At 39.9% G+C, this 17916-nt stretch overlaps 1 protein-coding gene across 4 annotated transcripts in view; it reads left to right on the top strand.

Annotated features, from left to right (window-relative positions):
- Window positions 1–6994: 6994 nt before the first annotated feature.
- Window positions 6995–17916, top strand: part of MAPK10 (mitogen-activated protein kinase 10) — a 147062-nt gene continuing 136140 nt past the window's right edge. For 2 of the 4 annotated variants that reach the window (XM_077177004.1, XM_077177007.1), the window contains exons 1-2: window positions 6995–7425; window positions 11915–12034. In XM_077177004.1, the coding sequence (XP_077033119.1) occupies window positions 12027–12034 (8 nt within the window). In that variant the 5' untranslated portion in view covers window positions 6995–7425; window positions 11915–12026. Of the gene's footprint in view, window positions 7426–7523; window positions 7635–11914; window positions 12035–17916 lie in introns of those variants that run through there. The other 2 variants (XM_077177005.1, XM_077177008.1) reach the window with 2 other exon arrangements.

Raw genomic sequence — 17916 nt, 5'->3', positions numbered from 1 at the left:
GCAATTATGGAGCTGTTGAGCAGAGCCAGTTTGTGCATTGTCCTCACTTAGCTGCTGCTTTGTTCCAGAATCAATATTGAAATATGGTGTTTAAAGTGTTGCTTTGACAGACCTGCACAGTGCTGTATGACAGCAGCATGTGAGCACACCATGGAAGCAACAACCCCAAGGGTCCTATTCTGTTTGTCTTCAGATGTGTCTGCTGCTGTGTCTTGGCAAACAGGATCTGAGTGTGACATTAAATTGTGTTTGTACCCATTCCAACAGGGACCATGGATTACATGAGGAGTTGTGGGAGGAAGAGGAAATGTGGTTTTTCAGGTGGTTTCTCAGCCCCATGCCAGCCTGTGTGACACACAGAGATACAGGGTGAGCTGCTCCTGCTGGGGTGGGGCAGCCAAGGCTCCCTTGGGCAGTGTTGCCTCAGGTGGGAAGGGTTCATGCAAATGCCAGTGCAGCATCATGTGTAATTCACACTCTCCTGCCGTTGTCCAGCGTTTGAGAGCATCACAAGCATTCCTGAGGCATCAAGTGTGGAAAGCAGGTGTGGTGGAGGGAATTTTTACATGCTTTGAGATTGTGCATCTCATGGATGTTGCACTGGGTAGGTGCCCCTACCTCACTGTGTTTTGCTGTGAATGAATTTTTTATAAATCAAATGAAAGTTTGGCTGTTCTACTTCTTTTTAACTCACAGGCAATGCTGGAGTCCTCGGGGCTAGTTTCTGTCTCTATGAGCTGCAGCCTTTACAACTCCCTAGTTTAGTGAAACCTTTCTGACCTATTTCTTGGGTCAGGGCTCAGATAAAATACAACATCCAAAAATGCTTTTTCTGTTTTGTGATCACTCTGCTCCCAAAGGGGAACAAGAACACCTTTGAAATCACATATTTGGAAGAAATACTTGGGAGAACCAAGTGCACAGAGGCAGTCAGCCCAATTGCTTTAAAAAAAAAAATCATATACTGCTAATTCTGACATTATATAATCTTAGTGTGTAGTCTTAGTTGGACCTGTTTGGTTTCCTTGTGGGAGCAGAGACTTGCTTATGTGCAAGAAATGTGTAATCAGGACTTGGTAAATGAAAGCATCACCTGGTGAGCTTGAGAAAAAAAATCGATGAGTGGTCCAAGCTCTTTTGTGAGAATTAAATTTGAGAAATGAAACAATTCCCAAGCAAGTAATGTACCAAGAAAGATTTTACAAGAAAAGACAGTATATTAAAAGCTTCTGAAGCAATCCAGGAGCCAGAGTTTTCAGTAGAAGAGGAGGTTGAGCCATCCCTCAGCAGGGTGCTGAAATCCATGTAGTTCACTAAATCTACTAATGCATTCTTTTCCCATTTCAGTAAGTCTGTGCAACTTGGAATACAGCATTTTTAGCCAAGAGAATGATTTGGCCCATATCTTCTAAATCCTACCTTGGGGAACATACTATTGTCATAGTAATATAGCCAAAGCTTTTACTGTTAGCTCAAGATAGGAATCTGTATGTTTCAAAATGTATATTTGGAGCACAACTTATTGAAATCATCAATATTTATACAGCAGATAATATCTTCAGACAGGCTGGACACCATCTGTCACAGTCTGATTTAATTTTATGGTCGTAGCAAAGTGAACTGACAGTGTGGAATTTTTCACAGAAGTCAGCTGGAAGTGTGTCCTGGTTTTCAGGTAAACCTGTGAAATGTTGTAAACGATGGCTGTGTGTTCATCTTATGTAAATGGGGAATGTACTCATTTGGGGGAGGGACTGGTTTCTGTTTGTTTGCATACTGAAACAAGATTAAATTCTGTTTAGTGCTCTATTGTACTGGAATCATTTGTAATTGAATCCTTCATACATGCCTTATGGATCTCTGCAGGGAAAATTGAGCATGAAATCATGCGCTCTGGAAGAATTACTGAATACAGGAAGTGGCAATTTTTAAAATTAAATAAGACTTGAGCAGTTCATGGCATTACCTTCAGATGGCAATTTAGAATTAAGGTTGTTTTCTTTTTCATAGTAAGCATTTGGTTTATGGCACCTTTGGCATTTTATGTAATGTTCTATATCATTAGAACAATAAAACACCCATGTTAAATTTATTCAAAATTATATTAGTGCATTTTAGGGTATATTTATTTGCTAGAGTTTTACAGGACATGCACCTCTTGACAGCAGACAAAGCAGTTTCAAAAATGGCAGCAGTATTATTGTGTGCCAAAACTGTAATTTTGATATGTGTGTCATCAATTAAGTAGTAAAATATTTTTCACTAACGATGCAGTAATTGAAGGAACAGATGAAATAGTTTCATGTACATTGAGAGAGTCCTGTTTCTCTAACACTTGGATGCTTGAAGTTATTCATTGAGTTCATTCCCTTTACTGAAGTAATTATTTAACAGTCCAGTTTTGTACATCTAATTTATTGCTAGTGACATGTGTGCATCTTGCTATTTCATTTTTATGGGCTTGCTATCACAACATCCTTTTTCTAATGTTGATGAGTGTAAAAGCTTGAACCCTTCAAGTTTGTGTATTCATGTGCATGTATTTGTGTGCACATTTCCCCTGTTTTATTGCCTGTGCTTTTGCTGTTCAATGCATATCTGCTAAGGTTTGTTTTATCCTATCTTACATTTGATTTAGAAATGTATGGGTAATGAAAAGCACTCTTGACTTGAAGAACCATTTTTTCTGAATTTGCTCTTGTCCTCTACTACATCTAAGGTAGGATTTCAATATCTAAAATAATGCATTTTGGTCAGATATCTGCTAGATTTTGATACAAAGTACAAGCAAGTCATCAGTGCAACTCCTTCGATTGCTTATTGCTAATCAGTCTGTCTTTTAAGAATTCTTCTGGTGCATCTGTTGTGTTGATTCACTGTTTCTTTCACTTAAAACCTCCCTTCTGAGTAAATGAATCAAGTGGACTTGTCCAACCGCCATGCCCTGCCCTGTGATATCACTGCCTGTTCTCAATTACCCGGCTTTGTCTCCAATTACGCTTTGTAATTGCAGCATCTCTGTGTGGGTCAGGCCTCAGGAAGGTAACAGGAAGGATTAGATTGTGCTTTTCCACCTCAGAGTTATATAAAAAACTGACATGATGCTGGTCATAGTTAATACTCCATCTCAGTTTAGTTCTGTTACATTTGTCCACCTGTATAACAAAGTAAGAGAAATCCTGAGGTTAAAATGTCCACTTCTTTATGATACAGCAGTGAAGAGGTAGTGGCAGTAAAGGGGATGAAAGAAGGGTTATAGGAGTATGTGTAGCTTTCTTAAATTTTTTTAAAGCCTTTCTCAACCATTGGCATAATAACAATGTAGAAAATGTAATGGCTTTGAAGGCCTCTTGATGGAGATGAACACAAAATCCAAGATTATTATTTCTTTTGTCCGGGGTAAAGTCCAGGACAGTAATTTTCATCAATAATTTTTCCTTGAGAATGAGACTGAATAAGAAAGCATTGCAAATTTTTGGATTTTGTTAAAAACTAGCTGAGAAGTTCAGTACAGTGGAGGGTTGTATGGCAGACAAAGGAAAGCTGCAAAAAAAGAGTTTGTTATATTGCACCCTTCTTGAAGAATAATTTTTGGAACAAAGACGCTCTTGGATTTCGTGTACAGTGGGTACATACCTGGGGAGAACAGCAGTGGCTGGTTCCATGGAGAGCCTGGCACACACCTTCACTGTTCCACTGGAGAGTGCAGCATTGCATCAGGCTGGAATCATACAAAGCTGTGACTGAACGTGATGTTGAGAAATCCCTTAGTCCTGGCTTTAGCACCGACTGGGGTGGAAGAATTTGTTCAGAGATTGGTTTGTTGCTTTATGCCTTAAAACATGAAGATGCTTGCTTACTAGGGTTTTATTGTAGTGGCCTTAATTTAATGTGATTCAGAGCAATATGACCCCTGTAAGGCAGGCAGAGCTGAAGGGGGTGTGTAACAGCTCTTAAACCATCACAGTTTGCAGCCCACTGCATTAAGCCATCACCAAGCTGAGATTGCTTTGATGTGCTGGATTGCAAACTGTGGCAATTCAGTAGTTGCTACATTCAGCCATCCTTGCAGCAGGCTCTGGGAGAAATGTGCTCCCAGTGTCTCTCATGAAAATCAGTGATAGAGGTACAGTCCAGCTTTCATCTCCTGGGTTGCAAATTGTATGCAGAATTTGCATTTGAAATGAAATTATTTTTGTACTAAGGAGGACCAACACTGAATGCTTTAGAGGCACAAAGAGGAGGTCCAAGAGTTTAGCTGAAATTAATTAAGTTGGCTCATTGTGACCTTTGTAGCTAATTTTGTGCTGTAAACATCTGCTCACATCCAGTCAACCTTAAATTTAGGCCATACCCACTTCTGGCCTTACCTGTCACAGAGAGCATAGCCACCAGTTAAGACTGGGGCAGCTATTCTGGGAAACTGATGCCAAAAATGATCTGTTTAAATTGTTTGATGCCAGTCTGATGCACTGTGTCAGGCCATTACAGTGTTTAGCTGAGGCCTGATTCCAGTGTGGAATGCATTTTGTGGCATCTTGGTGTATCTTGGACCAGCCAGTAAAGCATCTCAGGAGGACATTGAAATCACCCGAGATGAATGTGGAGAGAATTGGTGTTGAGCTTGAGGAAGCAGCATCCCTTCATTGGGGAAAGAAGCATTTGAAAAGCCACTATTTTCCATTATTTTCCATTGTTTCAAGGGCAAGTATCCTAATTGTACTCCAAAGCTTCTGTCGCTGCTGCAGAAGCTTAGGCTCTTTGTCTCGTCTCTGTTTCTCCAACCCCACTCCTGTAATTATGTCAGAAGCAGCCACCCTTAATCCCTTCTGCACCAGTGAGTGGTCAGTTAGTGGTATTTTCAAAGGTATTTTTCTGACTCACACAATAGTGTGGGTTTGTTGGGGTTTTTTTGTTGGTTTTTTTTTTCCTATGAAACTTAAATTTATTGTATGCTGAATGTTTTTTGTAATGCAGAAAAATATGTGTATGGATATATTTTAAGAAAAAAAATCTTTCAGAGAGGTAATTTCATCCTGGTATTTTACCTTAAAATAGTGATTTGTTGAAGAAGACCAGTACTGAGACCAGTAGCTTGACACATTAAAAGTATCTGGCATATTGTTTATTTTTACCATCCAGGTGTTCACAAACTGTGGTGGAAGTTGTGCCCTGCTGCCCTTTGTCCCTCCACAGGGCACTGGTGACAATGGCAGGACATCTTCACATTTTCTCTTAGTAATTTGTGGAGTGTGGGGAGGCCTTTCTGTGGTGATTGTTGGCTTGTGGTGGAGCTGTTAAGTAAATGGGGGGGGGGAAAGGCAGCTGTGTGAAAGTTGGAACTATAGAATATTTTCTCGCTGCAACTAAATGTGTTCAGACCTTCATGCATGTATTTATGTATTATTTATGTATGTAGGAAAGATGCATGAATTAAAACAAAAACCTTCACCTGCAAAAGATAAGAAACAGGCTGATGGAGAAGGGGGAGTGGTGTATGTAGGGAAGAATGGGCAACCAATAACTCAGGGGCCCATCACAGCCATTGACTTCACTTGGTCTGTAGCCAGGTTAAACGATTTAAATGTTTATGTGTCATGCCATATGTCAGTGTATGGGCTGCTTAGGGCACTTGGGTGGCCCTGAGAAAAGCAGGAGTTACCCAGCCTGGGTTAGATGACCTCTGTGTTTGAGTTCCTGGTCTCACAGGACTGTGTTTGCCTCTGGGTGTGGCAAAACCTGTGGAATATTCAGACCAGTGGCCAGAAAGCTGCAATGAGTTCCTTGGTGTTCTTTTTGACCAATGAAATTGATATACTGAAGAAAATGGTTTGGTTCTTTGAAAGGGTATTTTTGGCAAGATAGAATGTCACCATAATAGGAGGAAAGGCAAAAAGGATTGGGATTGTTCAGCCTGGAGCAGTCTTTGGGGTGACCTAACTGTGGCCTTCTAGACCTGAAGGGAGCCTACAGGAAAGATGGAGAGGGACTGTTTACATAGGCCTAGAATGATGGGATGAGGGGGAATGACTTAAAACTGAAAAGAGAGCAAGTTTAGGTTAGATATTAAGAACGATGGGCAGATGAAAGATGAATGAAAGAATGTATGTCCCATCCCTGGCAATGTGCAAGTCCAGGTTGGGTGGGGCTCTGAGCAATCTGGTCAAATCAATTGCATCCCTGCCCAGGGACATTGGAGCTGGATGATCTTTAAGGTTGCTCCCAACTCAAACCATTCTATGATTGTATGATAATATTTCTGACTAGCTCTTACCCCAGCCTAAATCTCATGGAAGTGTAGTACCTTTCCTATGTACTTTCTTTGCTGTTTTATGTCAGAAGAGAGAAGACATCCTGCAGTTTGACATGTGCAGAAGAAATGTTATCTGCTTAATTTTTAAACTGGAGGGCATCAGAAGTCATCACCAACTCTGCTTGGTTCTGTGAGCAAAAAATGCAATAGTTCCTCTGTGCAGTGGTGGTTTTTAGAAGTGGGATTTGTGGCAGTCTAGCAGTGGGCACAGCCTACTGCTGGTGGGGAGATCTTTAGCAGGTCCTTGGGCTTCTGAGGGACTCCAAAGGTTGCACTGCTTGTTCTTTTGAGCAGTAGCTGTGTTCAATAGCTGTGGAGGAGATGTGTTGTAATTTTGTAATTTTTTAAAATCTCTCTCCCAGGCTGAAACTTGATTGAATTTTAAAAATGTTTGCATTTTTTTTAGGGTGATGGGCATTTATGTGTTTGTATAGCAGCTAATGTAAACAAAAGAGCAGATCCACACTGCTGTTACCACCTTCCCTCTGTACTGCAGATGTCTGAGCTGCTGCTGCTGCTGCTGGTGAGTGCTACAGGAGGCCGCTCAGCTTCCCTTTGCAGACTGCTCTATCCCCTGATTCTCCAGGAGATACCGTGGCTGTGGCTGCAGATTAGATTTTTCTCTCCCTCCCCCTGCGAGACCTCTGTGTGCTTTGACGTCATGTGTGCTCCTTTCAGTTGCCATAGCAGCCCCATTCCCCAAGCTCTCTGCCTGTCTCCTCTGGTAGGTTCCACAATGGTACAGCCAGCATCACGCTGCACAATGGTTTCCAGGCAGTGAAAGAGCGTGATTCAGCAAGCCACTCTTCCCCCCCCCTCCCCTTTTATTTCATTATTATCAGACATTTTGCCTCCCCTTTTTCTGTTCTCTTCTACCCTCTTCCCCAGGCTTTTATTCAGTTCTTTAAAGGAATACGGTGATTTACCTTGAAACCAACTGCCCATTTTTTTTTTCCCTTCTTTTTTTTTCCTTTTTTTCCCCCCCCCATTATTATAAATAGCCTATTTTTTTTCCTCGGCACTGTTTGGAATGTGATTTTAAAATACCACCTAAAGTCGCAGTTTGGGGAAAAGGTTTCTGGACGAAGAGAATAGCTGGCGAGCAAGGAATGGTAGGTGGCTGATGCTAATATTCTTTGACTAACTGCTTTCGCAGGGTGGGGTGATGAATATTGATTGCTGCTTGAGAAGGAAAAAAAAAATATTAAAGCAGGGGAGAGGGGGAGAGAGAGGTTAATGAAGTAAACTGCTAAGCGAAGCAAGAAGGCTGCACCTGTCCATTTTGTGGCCGGAGGAGCATCATTTTCCTGTCTGTGTGCGGGTGGGTACCAGCGGTAATGTTGGGGCGCTGTGGGTGACCGGCGGCCGTGTGAGCAGGGCAGGGGCACACCGGGCATGACACTGTGGTGCTGCTGCTTTACCAGCTGGCTCCTGTAAACACCGGGGCTTTACTCAGCCTCATCGCCTCTAACGCTGCCTGCAGGCTTTGGGGGGAAGGAGGTGCCTTGGCTTGCACTTCAGGAGAAAGATGAGGGTGCTGTGAGGGGTATACGGTAGTCCATCCGTACACAGCTGGGAAAAATTTGAATGTGGAAAAATAAAGAGAGGACAAGGAGCTGGAAGATTCAAAGGACAGAAGTCCTAGCCTTTTGCAGAGCGACTGAATGCAAAAAAAAAAAAAGTGTGTATGTGGAAGTGTTTGACAGACCTTGTTGGATGTGGGGGTGGGGGTTGTTTTTAAGAAAGTAGCCTTTAATCATCACTCTTCCACATTACTTGGATTCAAGTGAGCAACTCAGCCCACTGGGTTTAACAGAACCACAAGAGCTTTCAGGAGAAGTGTTTACAGCAAGCTATGGGCCAGTTATTTTGCAAAAGAGAATTAACAATCTGTAGATGCTGCGGTGAAATCAATGTTGCTTTGCAGAGAGATCCTCTGGCAGAAAAAGCTACTGCTATAGGAAGAAATGTTGGTTTTGTTTTTTACAGCAGAGTGACATTATTAGAAATAATAGAAATTTGCCTTGGGTAATTAAGTGTTACAGCATTGTTTAATAAGCAGGCTGTGCTCCCAGTGAACCATGATGGGCATGTTTCACACCATTCGTGTGCTGGGGGATTGTCAGCTTGTTTACATGGGCTTCTTTTGCTGCATAGCTTCCTGATATCCTCAGTGCAACTTTCCCCTCCTCTGATATGTTCACTGTAAGTTTTACCAGAGACTTCTACAGGGAAAAACCGACACTATGTGGAAATACAAATTTTGAGGGAAATTATGGCATGGAGTAGAAATGTATTGGGAGGAAAATGCAAATAAGTATATTGTAACTCATCAGAGGAGTCTGAAATCAGCTTGGTGGAGGACACAAAGGTTGTCCTGCAAGCCCAGCTTTAGGAAAAGAGAAGGGTTAAGACAGAACAGGCTGCTGCAGGTATGGCACGGGGCTGTTTGTCTTTGCCCATGTGTAACCTATCTTCGGTCCCCATGCCTTGGGGAAAATGGGGTGCACCAAACCCCCACTGTTTTAACCTTCTTTCAGTACAATGCTGTGTAATCACTGGTCAGGAACACTGGAGCAGTATTTTCTTCTATGGTCCTCTGGCTGTCTGCTCTCTTCCTGCTAGGAATGGTGGCATAGGAATACCCTTTCAGTTGGCTCAGCTAATGACTTTGTCTTACAGGGATGCGGATGTGAACGACAAAGGTGATTTGACCTCAGCCATTAAACAATATTCTTTTTCCCTGACTCTCAATAAACTGAACTCTTGCTCATAGATCTCTCCTGCTGTTTCAGAGTATGCATAATTTTTCGGGCTCCTGTTGTAATTATGGTTTTGTTGAGGAGGGTTAAGATTACAAGGATGTTCCTAAATAGGATAAGGACAGAAATCACTTACCATGAAAAATAAGTTAACTTAGCTGCTTGTCTGCCTCCTTGGAAAATGTCCTTCTCATTGTTAAAAAGCTCCTTCAGTGCACACACAGGTTTCTATGAGCAGATGACAGGGATGAGTGTTTTCTTATAGGTTTGGGGTTTTTTCCCTGCTGTCAGTGGCTGGCATGTTTGCAGCTGTTTTTTAGTGATTTAACATTACTGGATCAATACACCTTCAAATAGTGTTACAGTACCAAATCTGGCTTGGGAAAGCAAAGAGCAAGTTATCAAAATTTCACTGCCATGGTATTGGAGAAGGTCATAAAGTTCATTGTAGTTTACAGTTCATTGCAAAATTCATCCAATTTAAGGGAGGCCTAAAGCAGGCCCAAAGGAGGGTGATTTTAGCATTGCTTTTGCAGACAACATCATAATTTTCTTAAGACTTGGAAGAGAGAAAAGCTGCATTTAGGGAAAGGCCTCCAGTTTTAAAATTGGCAATCTCTTAAACTGTTGTTCAGTAGATACTACCCAGTTCCTTGGAAAATTCCAAATTACAGAAAATATCACCGGCTTGTTAATAAATTTTTAAATCCTAGTAAATTTTTGGTTTTTTTGTCATTTTTGGGGTTTTTGTCACAAGCATTCTACACTCATAGCCCCTCCCATTCCAGTGATTACATTTTGAGCTTACAATAATAGCAGTACTAGAAATTATGTCCTGAAAGCCTAGTGATTGCAGAATCACCATACTTGCTGCTCTGTTATGTCATCAGGAGTAAAGGAGAGAGTCTTCATTGGGCTACAATACTGAATATGTATATATTATATATAATATATATACGGATATATATATACACTAATATATGTACTATATTAAATATAATATATATATACTGAATATATAACATATATATATTCAGTGTATGTGTGTGTGTGCTCCTTTTCTATGATTCTTGCACACTTACTGTTTTGAAGGCTACTTGCAAGGAAAATGAACCCTCATGAAAGGACCACCAGTGATTAAAGTAGAAATCAAAAGCAGTAGAGGGGATGGAATGGAATTTCCTGGTCCCCTCTCCACTGTTTATGAAAGTTACACAGCTCTTCTTGAGCTGCTCTACTGTGTTTTAGCCTGTTAGCTATAGCTTTGTTGGCAAGCTTTAGAATCAGTCTTGGCCAGTTGCTAAAATAGGAAGGCAGGGAATTCAGATCCCAAAATATTCCATTCTTACTGGTTTTTTACACAGTGAGATTTTTGGTAGAAGTTTCGGTGTGTGAACTCACTAGTGGTGGTGGTACGTTCTCAGTTTCATTTCTACACGAAGGATGTGAATTCATGAGCTTTAGTGTACCCTAGGATCTTCCTGACTGTGCCTGGAGCACAGGGCAGTGGTTTTTTACAGCAAGAAAAAGGAAAAGCAACTGTTGTGTTTTCAGGCAGGTTCTGGGCTTTTCTCCCATCTAAGAACAAGACCATGTTGATGACCCTGTGAATGCAGCCTCTTGTTCACATCACAGCAGTTACATGGGAAATTTGGGATGTGTTAGGACCTGATCTAACACAAATCTTTGACTGTGTTGGACTCTCTCGGTACTTTTGTGAGGTAATAATCACTAAAAGTTGGAGGTCCAGAAGAGACTTCCAGTCAAGTCAATAGCTGCTTCACCAGGATTCTACGCTAAGAGGTCAATAGCCTGGCAAATTAGGAACTGTAATTTGAGAGTGGGATTTCAGGAGCCTGAGTTGGGCTCTTTTTTGTTATGTAGTTGTTTTCTCATGAGGATTTTTCATTTGCTGTTCTTAGTACAAAGTTTTAGTTCTCAGATACTTGAAAGCGTTTTAGGATACAGGTCAAACCTTATACTTAATCGTAATCACTTTGTTTTGTTCAGTGGTTAGGTACCAGACCACCATGTTTGGTTGTTATTTCTCTTATTCACGATCTTAATACCACAGCATTTGCTTTTTCCTACAGTTCTTGAGGTTGTCTTTACCTTTCTTGGCTGTGTCTGCTTTGTCAGTTGAACTTTTTTGTCACATGCTTTGTTATTTGTTTTTAAGAGGGTGATTATTGGATAAAAGCATTAATTCACAGGCCTTTCCTGATGCCTATATTATCCATATCACACAGTTTTTAAAGCTGTTAATAATGTCACAAGTCAAATTTAATTTCCATCCCCAGGTATTGGTGGCAGGTGACTGTGTCCATATCTCAACTTGTCATAGGTGAAGTTTCTGCTTTTCCTCATTCCAAAGAAAAAAATGATGATCTGGCCTGAGAAAGATAGATAGTATAGAAACAAAAATAATTATTTTAGATCAGTTTTATGTTGGGTTTCTTTTTTTAGTACCATCTGTTTCAATTTGAACAGTCTTGAACATGTGCTCTTGAGCACTAAGGCCTTGATTTTTTTTTTTCCCTTTTCTTTTTTACTGGTGGGAGAATAACTGTGACACACTTCTCCTATTTAAACAGCATTTCATTCTACATTATTTTCTGTCTCCTGCCTTTCTTCTTTGTGTGGAAGAAAGGAAATTCATGGTACAAATACTGCCTGAATGGGATGCATTATGGTATTATCAGAGGAAAATCTAAATTCTTTGTTATATAATGTGCAGATAATGATATTCCAGGTTAGTTTAGTTTTCTGAAATTTTCTGTGTCAATTAGACTTGAAAAATAAACCCCAAATATTTCTTTCTCTTTTTTTTTGTGCTTAGGGCTAGTATTAGAAACCTGTACCAACAGCAGGCCAGACTCAAATATCAGCTATGGCAACCCATGCATGAAGTTGATGCCTTTGAACTATTTCCTATAGATGAGACATAGCACATGCTGTGGTGAGTCAACAATGTATTATCTTATTAAATCATACTTCTTGGCAAAAAAAAAAAAAAAGCCAAAAGATGCTTAATGCTGAAGTGCATGCTGATTTTTTTTCCTTTTTTATTTTTTTCTTTTTGGAGGGGGGAAGCAGGGAAAATTAAAGTTACAACTAGTAGTAATTTTTAGTACACATTAACATAATGCTGTCATCTTATAATGAGTTTTCCAAGTGTATAATTTCTGCATTGCACAGTTATCAGATGGAGCACATTCAGAATGTGGTTTCAGAGGAAGTGTTAATATAGCAAAATAATTTAAAAAAAGACCTTACACATGCAGTGTTCTGAGCACTATTTAAAATGGCAAAATCTGTTTCACTATCGCAAAATCCACAATTTTGGACTGATTTCTGTAACTAATGTTTTCCATCTCTTAGATTTGGTGTGGGGGGAGAGGAAAGGTTGTTTTGTTTCTCTTTGAGATGACTGAAGAAGTCTGGGGAGAGTCATCACAGACTTTTTTTGTCATATATGTCTTTATTCTTGGACAGGAAAATAGTGAGAACAATGATGAATATCAAATAGTCTTTTAAAAAATACTTTGTAGCTTTAACTGTCTTAAGTCTGCTATTAATTTCAATCCATATGTCATACATAATAAGTCATTGTGGTTCTGATAGTTTCTTTAGGATGGTTTTGGTGTACCTTTGGGAGATGAGGAATTGTTTTCAGATTTCTCATGTAATCTCAATAGAATTGTCAAAAACTGCAAGTGTTACTCCAGTAAGGTGTAGCTCCAAGACACTGAAATGTTTCTGTAGGGAGATAGAACTCTTGTAGATGTGGCATGTAGGGTGATCAAATGACCCATCAAGGGTGATGAAATGAATGCTCTGGTGACACTTTCAGCCTTGATGAAGCTGATGAAAAAGATTTAAACAGGTGTCAGTTGAATGTATTTGACTGCTTTGAAGTGAGATGAGTTGCAGAAAGCAGTGCCTATAGAGCACCACTGACAGAATTTGTGTTCTGTTGGAATCTAGAGGGTTTCCCAAGGGGAGAAGACATACCCTGGACATGGACAGTGATTTGTGGCATAAGGAGTCACAGTCTGGATGCTCACATCCTTGACTTGTGGACATCCAATGGAAGCAGTACATTTATGTAGAACTTAATAACCTCTCTTTTTTACTACTATGATATTTTTAACTTATGGCTTTTAGGGCCCATTGTCCTAAGGTAATTCTGGTTAACAAGACAGCCTTCATCTTGGCTTAATGTCTGTGCTTTAGAAACTGTGACACTGAGCCTTTTGCATAAGAATGGGTCTGGGTGCCTTTTGCATTTACAATGAACCCTGAAACCATATTTTTTACAAAAATTAATATTATTTTGCTTTAATTCTGTGTTTAGGAGCCTACAGATAATCTGCTAGTTGTAGATAATGAGAACTTTAAATAAGCTGGCAACAGCAAAGTATGTATGATTTCTGGTAGTTGATGGAGTGGTGCAAATAATGGATTTTGTTAACATGTCCATGATGAATGGTTGCAAAACAGACGTTGCATGAAATTTTTATGGTGTTTTGTACATGTTAATGCAATTAGCTGATAGTCATGGCAGCTCAGTTCCTCTCACCATTAACATTATTAAATTGCTGTGTAAGTAGAAAAATTGTTCTTAAGAAGCTGGCTGATGCTAATCCCCACTCCTGGTGATTTTGCATTTGGTAGTATACGTAGTGCTAATTTTGGAACACAGTATATGTAGTGCTAATTTTGGAACTGCTGTCTACAAGCAGTTTGACTTGATCATTTGTCCCCCAGGTCACCAAGATGTCTTTATCTTAATGTTGCAGCTATTGATATTTGCTGTTTGATATTTCAAGCATTTACCAGTGTCTCTGTCCAGGTTATTTTCTGAGTTCAGTGCACATCTAAGTCACCTCCCCTAGCTCTGTTCTTCTCAATTTAGATTTTAGGGTGGGTAATCAGTGCAAATACCGGGTTTTCAGAAGCAGCATATGAAATGTGTCAAAAGAACTCAGAGATGTCATAGGGAGAGAGTTGCTTGAGAAGTTTCCTCCCAGATGACACAGCATTAATAGGCAAAATTAGTTAAATATGCTTAACAGAAATTAAAGACTGTAAAGTCTTGTTGTGAGGCTACAAAAAACATCTGTAGGTGTCTCCAGGCATTTGATGGATTTAAAGCTCTGTCTGTATAGGAACTAGGCATGCACCTCTGTAAATGTGTGTAACAAGTGCAAATGAAATCTGGGGCTTATGCTCTCTGTGCAGGCTCTCTCCAGTTAATATTGGTCATTAAGACAGCTTGATCATATAGTTTTATTTTGCATTCAGCAATATCTGTTGGTGAAAACACAAGCTTTGCAACTGTAGAAATTGTATGTGAAATCAGAAACCACATACAAAAATTAGCATATAATTAGTGAAGTTGAATTAACTGCCAGAGTCTTTTAAAAAAGGTCAGGAAAAGAAGGATTTGGAGAACAAAAGTACCTATCAATATTCATCACAGAAAAGATCAAGCAAGGAAAAACTTGGGATGTTCTGTTTACCAAAAAACTGATGTTAGTGCCGTGGGCAATGGGTGTTTTTTACAGCTGAGTTAGTAATTTTATAAGAAACCACGTGAGAGAAAGGTTTTGCTACATCCATGCAGAGAAGCAAAGTACCTGGGATAAAGGAATTTGAGGAGTTTTTTAAGTGCTTGAAAAAAACATTTGAGGATCTATTTCGTAGTGTCTTGGCTTGGTATCTTGCTACTACAGTCACATGGTTTTTTGGAATATTGTGTTGGTTCCTCTAATGTTCCTCACAGGTGTTAAGTGCATGAGAAAAAATCAGAGGAACTCAGAGCACAGTTTTCTCTGAGAAACTTGTGTTCTGCTCCTCTGCCTAATAGAAAAACCATGTTTATATTAAATTTGCTGCATATGATAAATGTCAAAACTTACTACCTGTTACTGATGATGGCCATGTAATGTGCAACACATTTCCCCTTGGAGGACTCTTGCCTGAGCCTATTTCCAAAAGCTATTTGTCATGTGATCAGCTACATGCAAACAAAGGTTTTCCAGAAGTGAGCTCTAACACACAACACTTCAGCTACTCACCTTCTCTACTTTTCAAGGGGACTGAATTTTTTCCAGAAAGTGCTGGGATCTTCACTTTGGCTTATAGACTTCACTTTGGATTATAGAACTACTTGATCACCTTTTATTTCAATAAAGCTCGCTGGAGATGCTCATAAAGGGAATTTTCCTGCCTTTGCTTTTTTTTGTTGTTGTTGTTGTTGTTGATTCTCTTTTTTTCCTTTATATGGATTTTCTTTTTTGTGTCCTCAGGATATTGTTTTGCAGAGTATTTTCACTGCCCTTTAAACTCAGATAATGTTATGTGGGTTTATACTAGTAGCTCTTATTCTGATTCATATCCCTTCTCCCTCCATCCTTGGTTTGTCTTTAGTTATTCCTACAGCCCCTAAGATTAGTATTTTAATTAAATTACATTGAAATATAGCATTGTCAACTCATGCAGTATTTGGGGTTTTTTAATGCCCTGGGCTAAGTATCACATACATGTGAGAAACTATGAGCTTTCCTTTAGCAAAATGTAGGCTTTTTGTTTATATTACTGAAAAAAATTGAAGCTTGAGTATGTGAAAGAGTGAGGCTTCAGAAATGTACAGCCCTCCCACCAAGATTATTCCCTAGTGGCATATTGGAATTTTGAGATCATATAACATGAGTCTTAGATGTTTGGGACAGATAGTCTTAAAAAAATATTTTTTATTTATTTGGAAAGTGAATATTTGCTGCATTTCTAATGCTTGTAAAGACACAGACATACCATATGTTGTACCTATGTACAAGTAGTTGAACTGGCCCAGCAAAGGTCAAGCTATTTGCACATTTAAAAAGTGAAAATAAAATTTATCAAAAAAATTCAAGTACAAATTCAGTCTGTGTTTGAAGGATCTCTAGTTTAGTTTTGCTCTGGAATACTGCTGGACCAAATGCTTTTATTCTGCCACATGTCAGTCTCAGCTTACTGAAAAGGAGCGAGCTTAATTTATGAGCTTAATGCTTTCCTGTGTCTGGCGTGACCTGTGAATATATCCCATGAAATATTTGTGTCTGCTGTATTTTTTGAGTTCCTGGTGGAAAAAATAGCTCTGAACCACCTGCCAGGCTAGTTCAGTATTTGGCAGGCTCCTCTTCCAGCCTTATGGAGAATATCCAGGACTATTGCTGTGGAATATGGGAGTAGAATGTCAGACAAATGTCTTCTGAACCTTTGAGTAGTTTTCCAGCGTGATTCTTATGAGCTGTGTTAAAATAATTTTAATAGCCTGCAGAAGAATAAATGGAAATGCCAAATCAATCGCAAAAAACACCCGGAATGCTGCCAGCAGAAAGGTGGAAAAGAGACCAAGACAGCAGTAAATTCAGCTCTGCTAATGGGCAAGGCATGCAAACCCATATTTTATAAAGTGGTGGGAAGTATTTCGTGACCACAGGGCGAAAGGTTTTGCCTGCTTCCTCTTCAAGGCTTGTCAGTGTGCTGTGTCTCTGTGCCTATTGCTTTGTGGCCTGTCCTTATCAAAAGTGCCTTTCCTTCTCACAGCTTGTCAACAGGAGCAGAAGCCTGAATATACCATGTAGTACTGCCAGCTTTTCCTCTGCTCCTGTGTGTGCTGGAAGGATTGAGGAGCCCTGGCTATGGGTGAAGGGTGTTGCTCTTGTAGGGAGGAGCACCCACAGTGCCGGCAGCGTCAGCTGCTGCATCCCTGCTCCCTGCACAAGGATTTAGGTGGAGTTGGCTCAAGGCTGCAGTGTGCCAACTGCTGTACAGGCATGAGGTGAGCAGCTTTAAGCTCTTAGGCAGTCATTTCCCAGCTCTAAAAGGGAGTGAAAGAAGCCAAGGGTGTGTAGGGGGTTATCAGTGCAATGCAGCAAGTACGACATCATTGTCATGTTCCTTCTCTCTTAACTATCATTGTTGGGATGCAGAGTGGCAGACAGGTTTGAAAGCACAAAGGCAAAAATGCATGGTGGAAGATTGTCCAAAAGAGTGAGGTTATCCAGAGGTCATTCCAACTCATTGTACATCCCCAGCCTCATGTACAGCACTTGGTATCCTTCCTGCATTGGATGCAGACTGAAGGTTGGCAGGAAGAGAGTGAGCACTGCAGGCACGGTGCAGTACTTGTGCATTCTTAATGTGTTCAAATCCCAGGTAGAATTAATAGGAGCAATTCACCAGTGAGGAGTTTGAGAAGGTGTAATTATTGAATAGGAATTCCTGAGCTGTTGGATGTTGAATAGCTCTAGATTAGTTTTATAAAAAACAGAGTTCCTGAGGCTTGCAGTTTTTAATCACTTTAAAGAAGAGTAAGAATATAAGAACAGCCAGTAGTCTCATAGGAAAAATCGATCTAGATAAGGCTTCTGTCCTTAGTGGCCATTAGCTAAATATTTGGAGAAGAAAAGTAAGATGAAGATAAGCAATCACCAATGGTTTTCTTATTGTGTCCTACTGTATTTTGGCAGTCTGACTTTTTTTAGGCATAGTAATTATTTCTTTGTCTTAAAAATTCTCTTTCCTAATTCACCATTTTCTGCCCAGTATGTGTTTTATGAGATCTTTTCTAGATATTCAATGTGATGATCAAGTTCTGGTTGCATTGAAAATGCTGGGATATTATTTGTTTTAAAAAGGGATATTGAGCATACATATTACCCCTATTCTGCAGAAAAAAAAAATTCTGGTGAACCCACTGTAAAAATGCAGGGGCCTTAAAAATACTATAAATGTATAAAAGCACTCTGATAAGATGTTCTGTTCCTAACAGATACGAAGTCATGGCTA

Source organism: Agelaius phoeniceus, chromosome 4 (assembly GCF_051311805.1).
Source record: "Agelaius phoeniceus isolate bAgePho1 chromosome 4, bAgePho1.hap1, whole genome shotgun sequence".
In the NCBI taxonomy this organism is placed as follows: domain Eukaryota; kingdom Metazoa; phylum Chordata; class Aves; order Passeriformes; family Icteridae; genus Agelaius; species Agelaius phoeniceus.
Note: the sequence above shows the minus strand (reverse complement) of the source record. Positions and strands in the feature narration are given on the sequence as shown.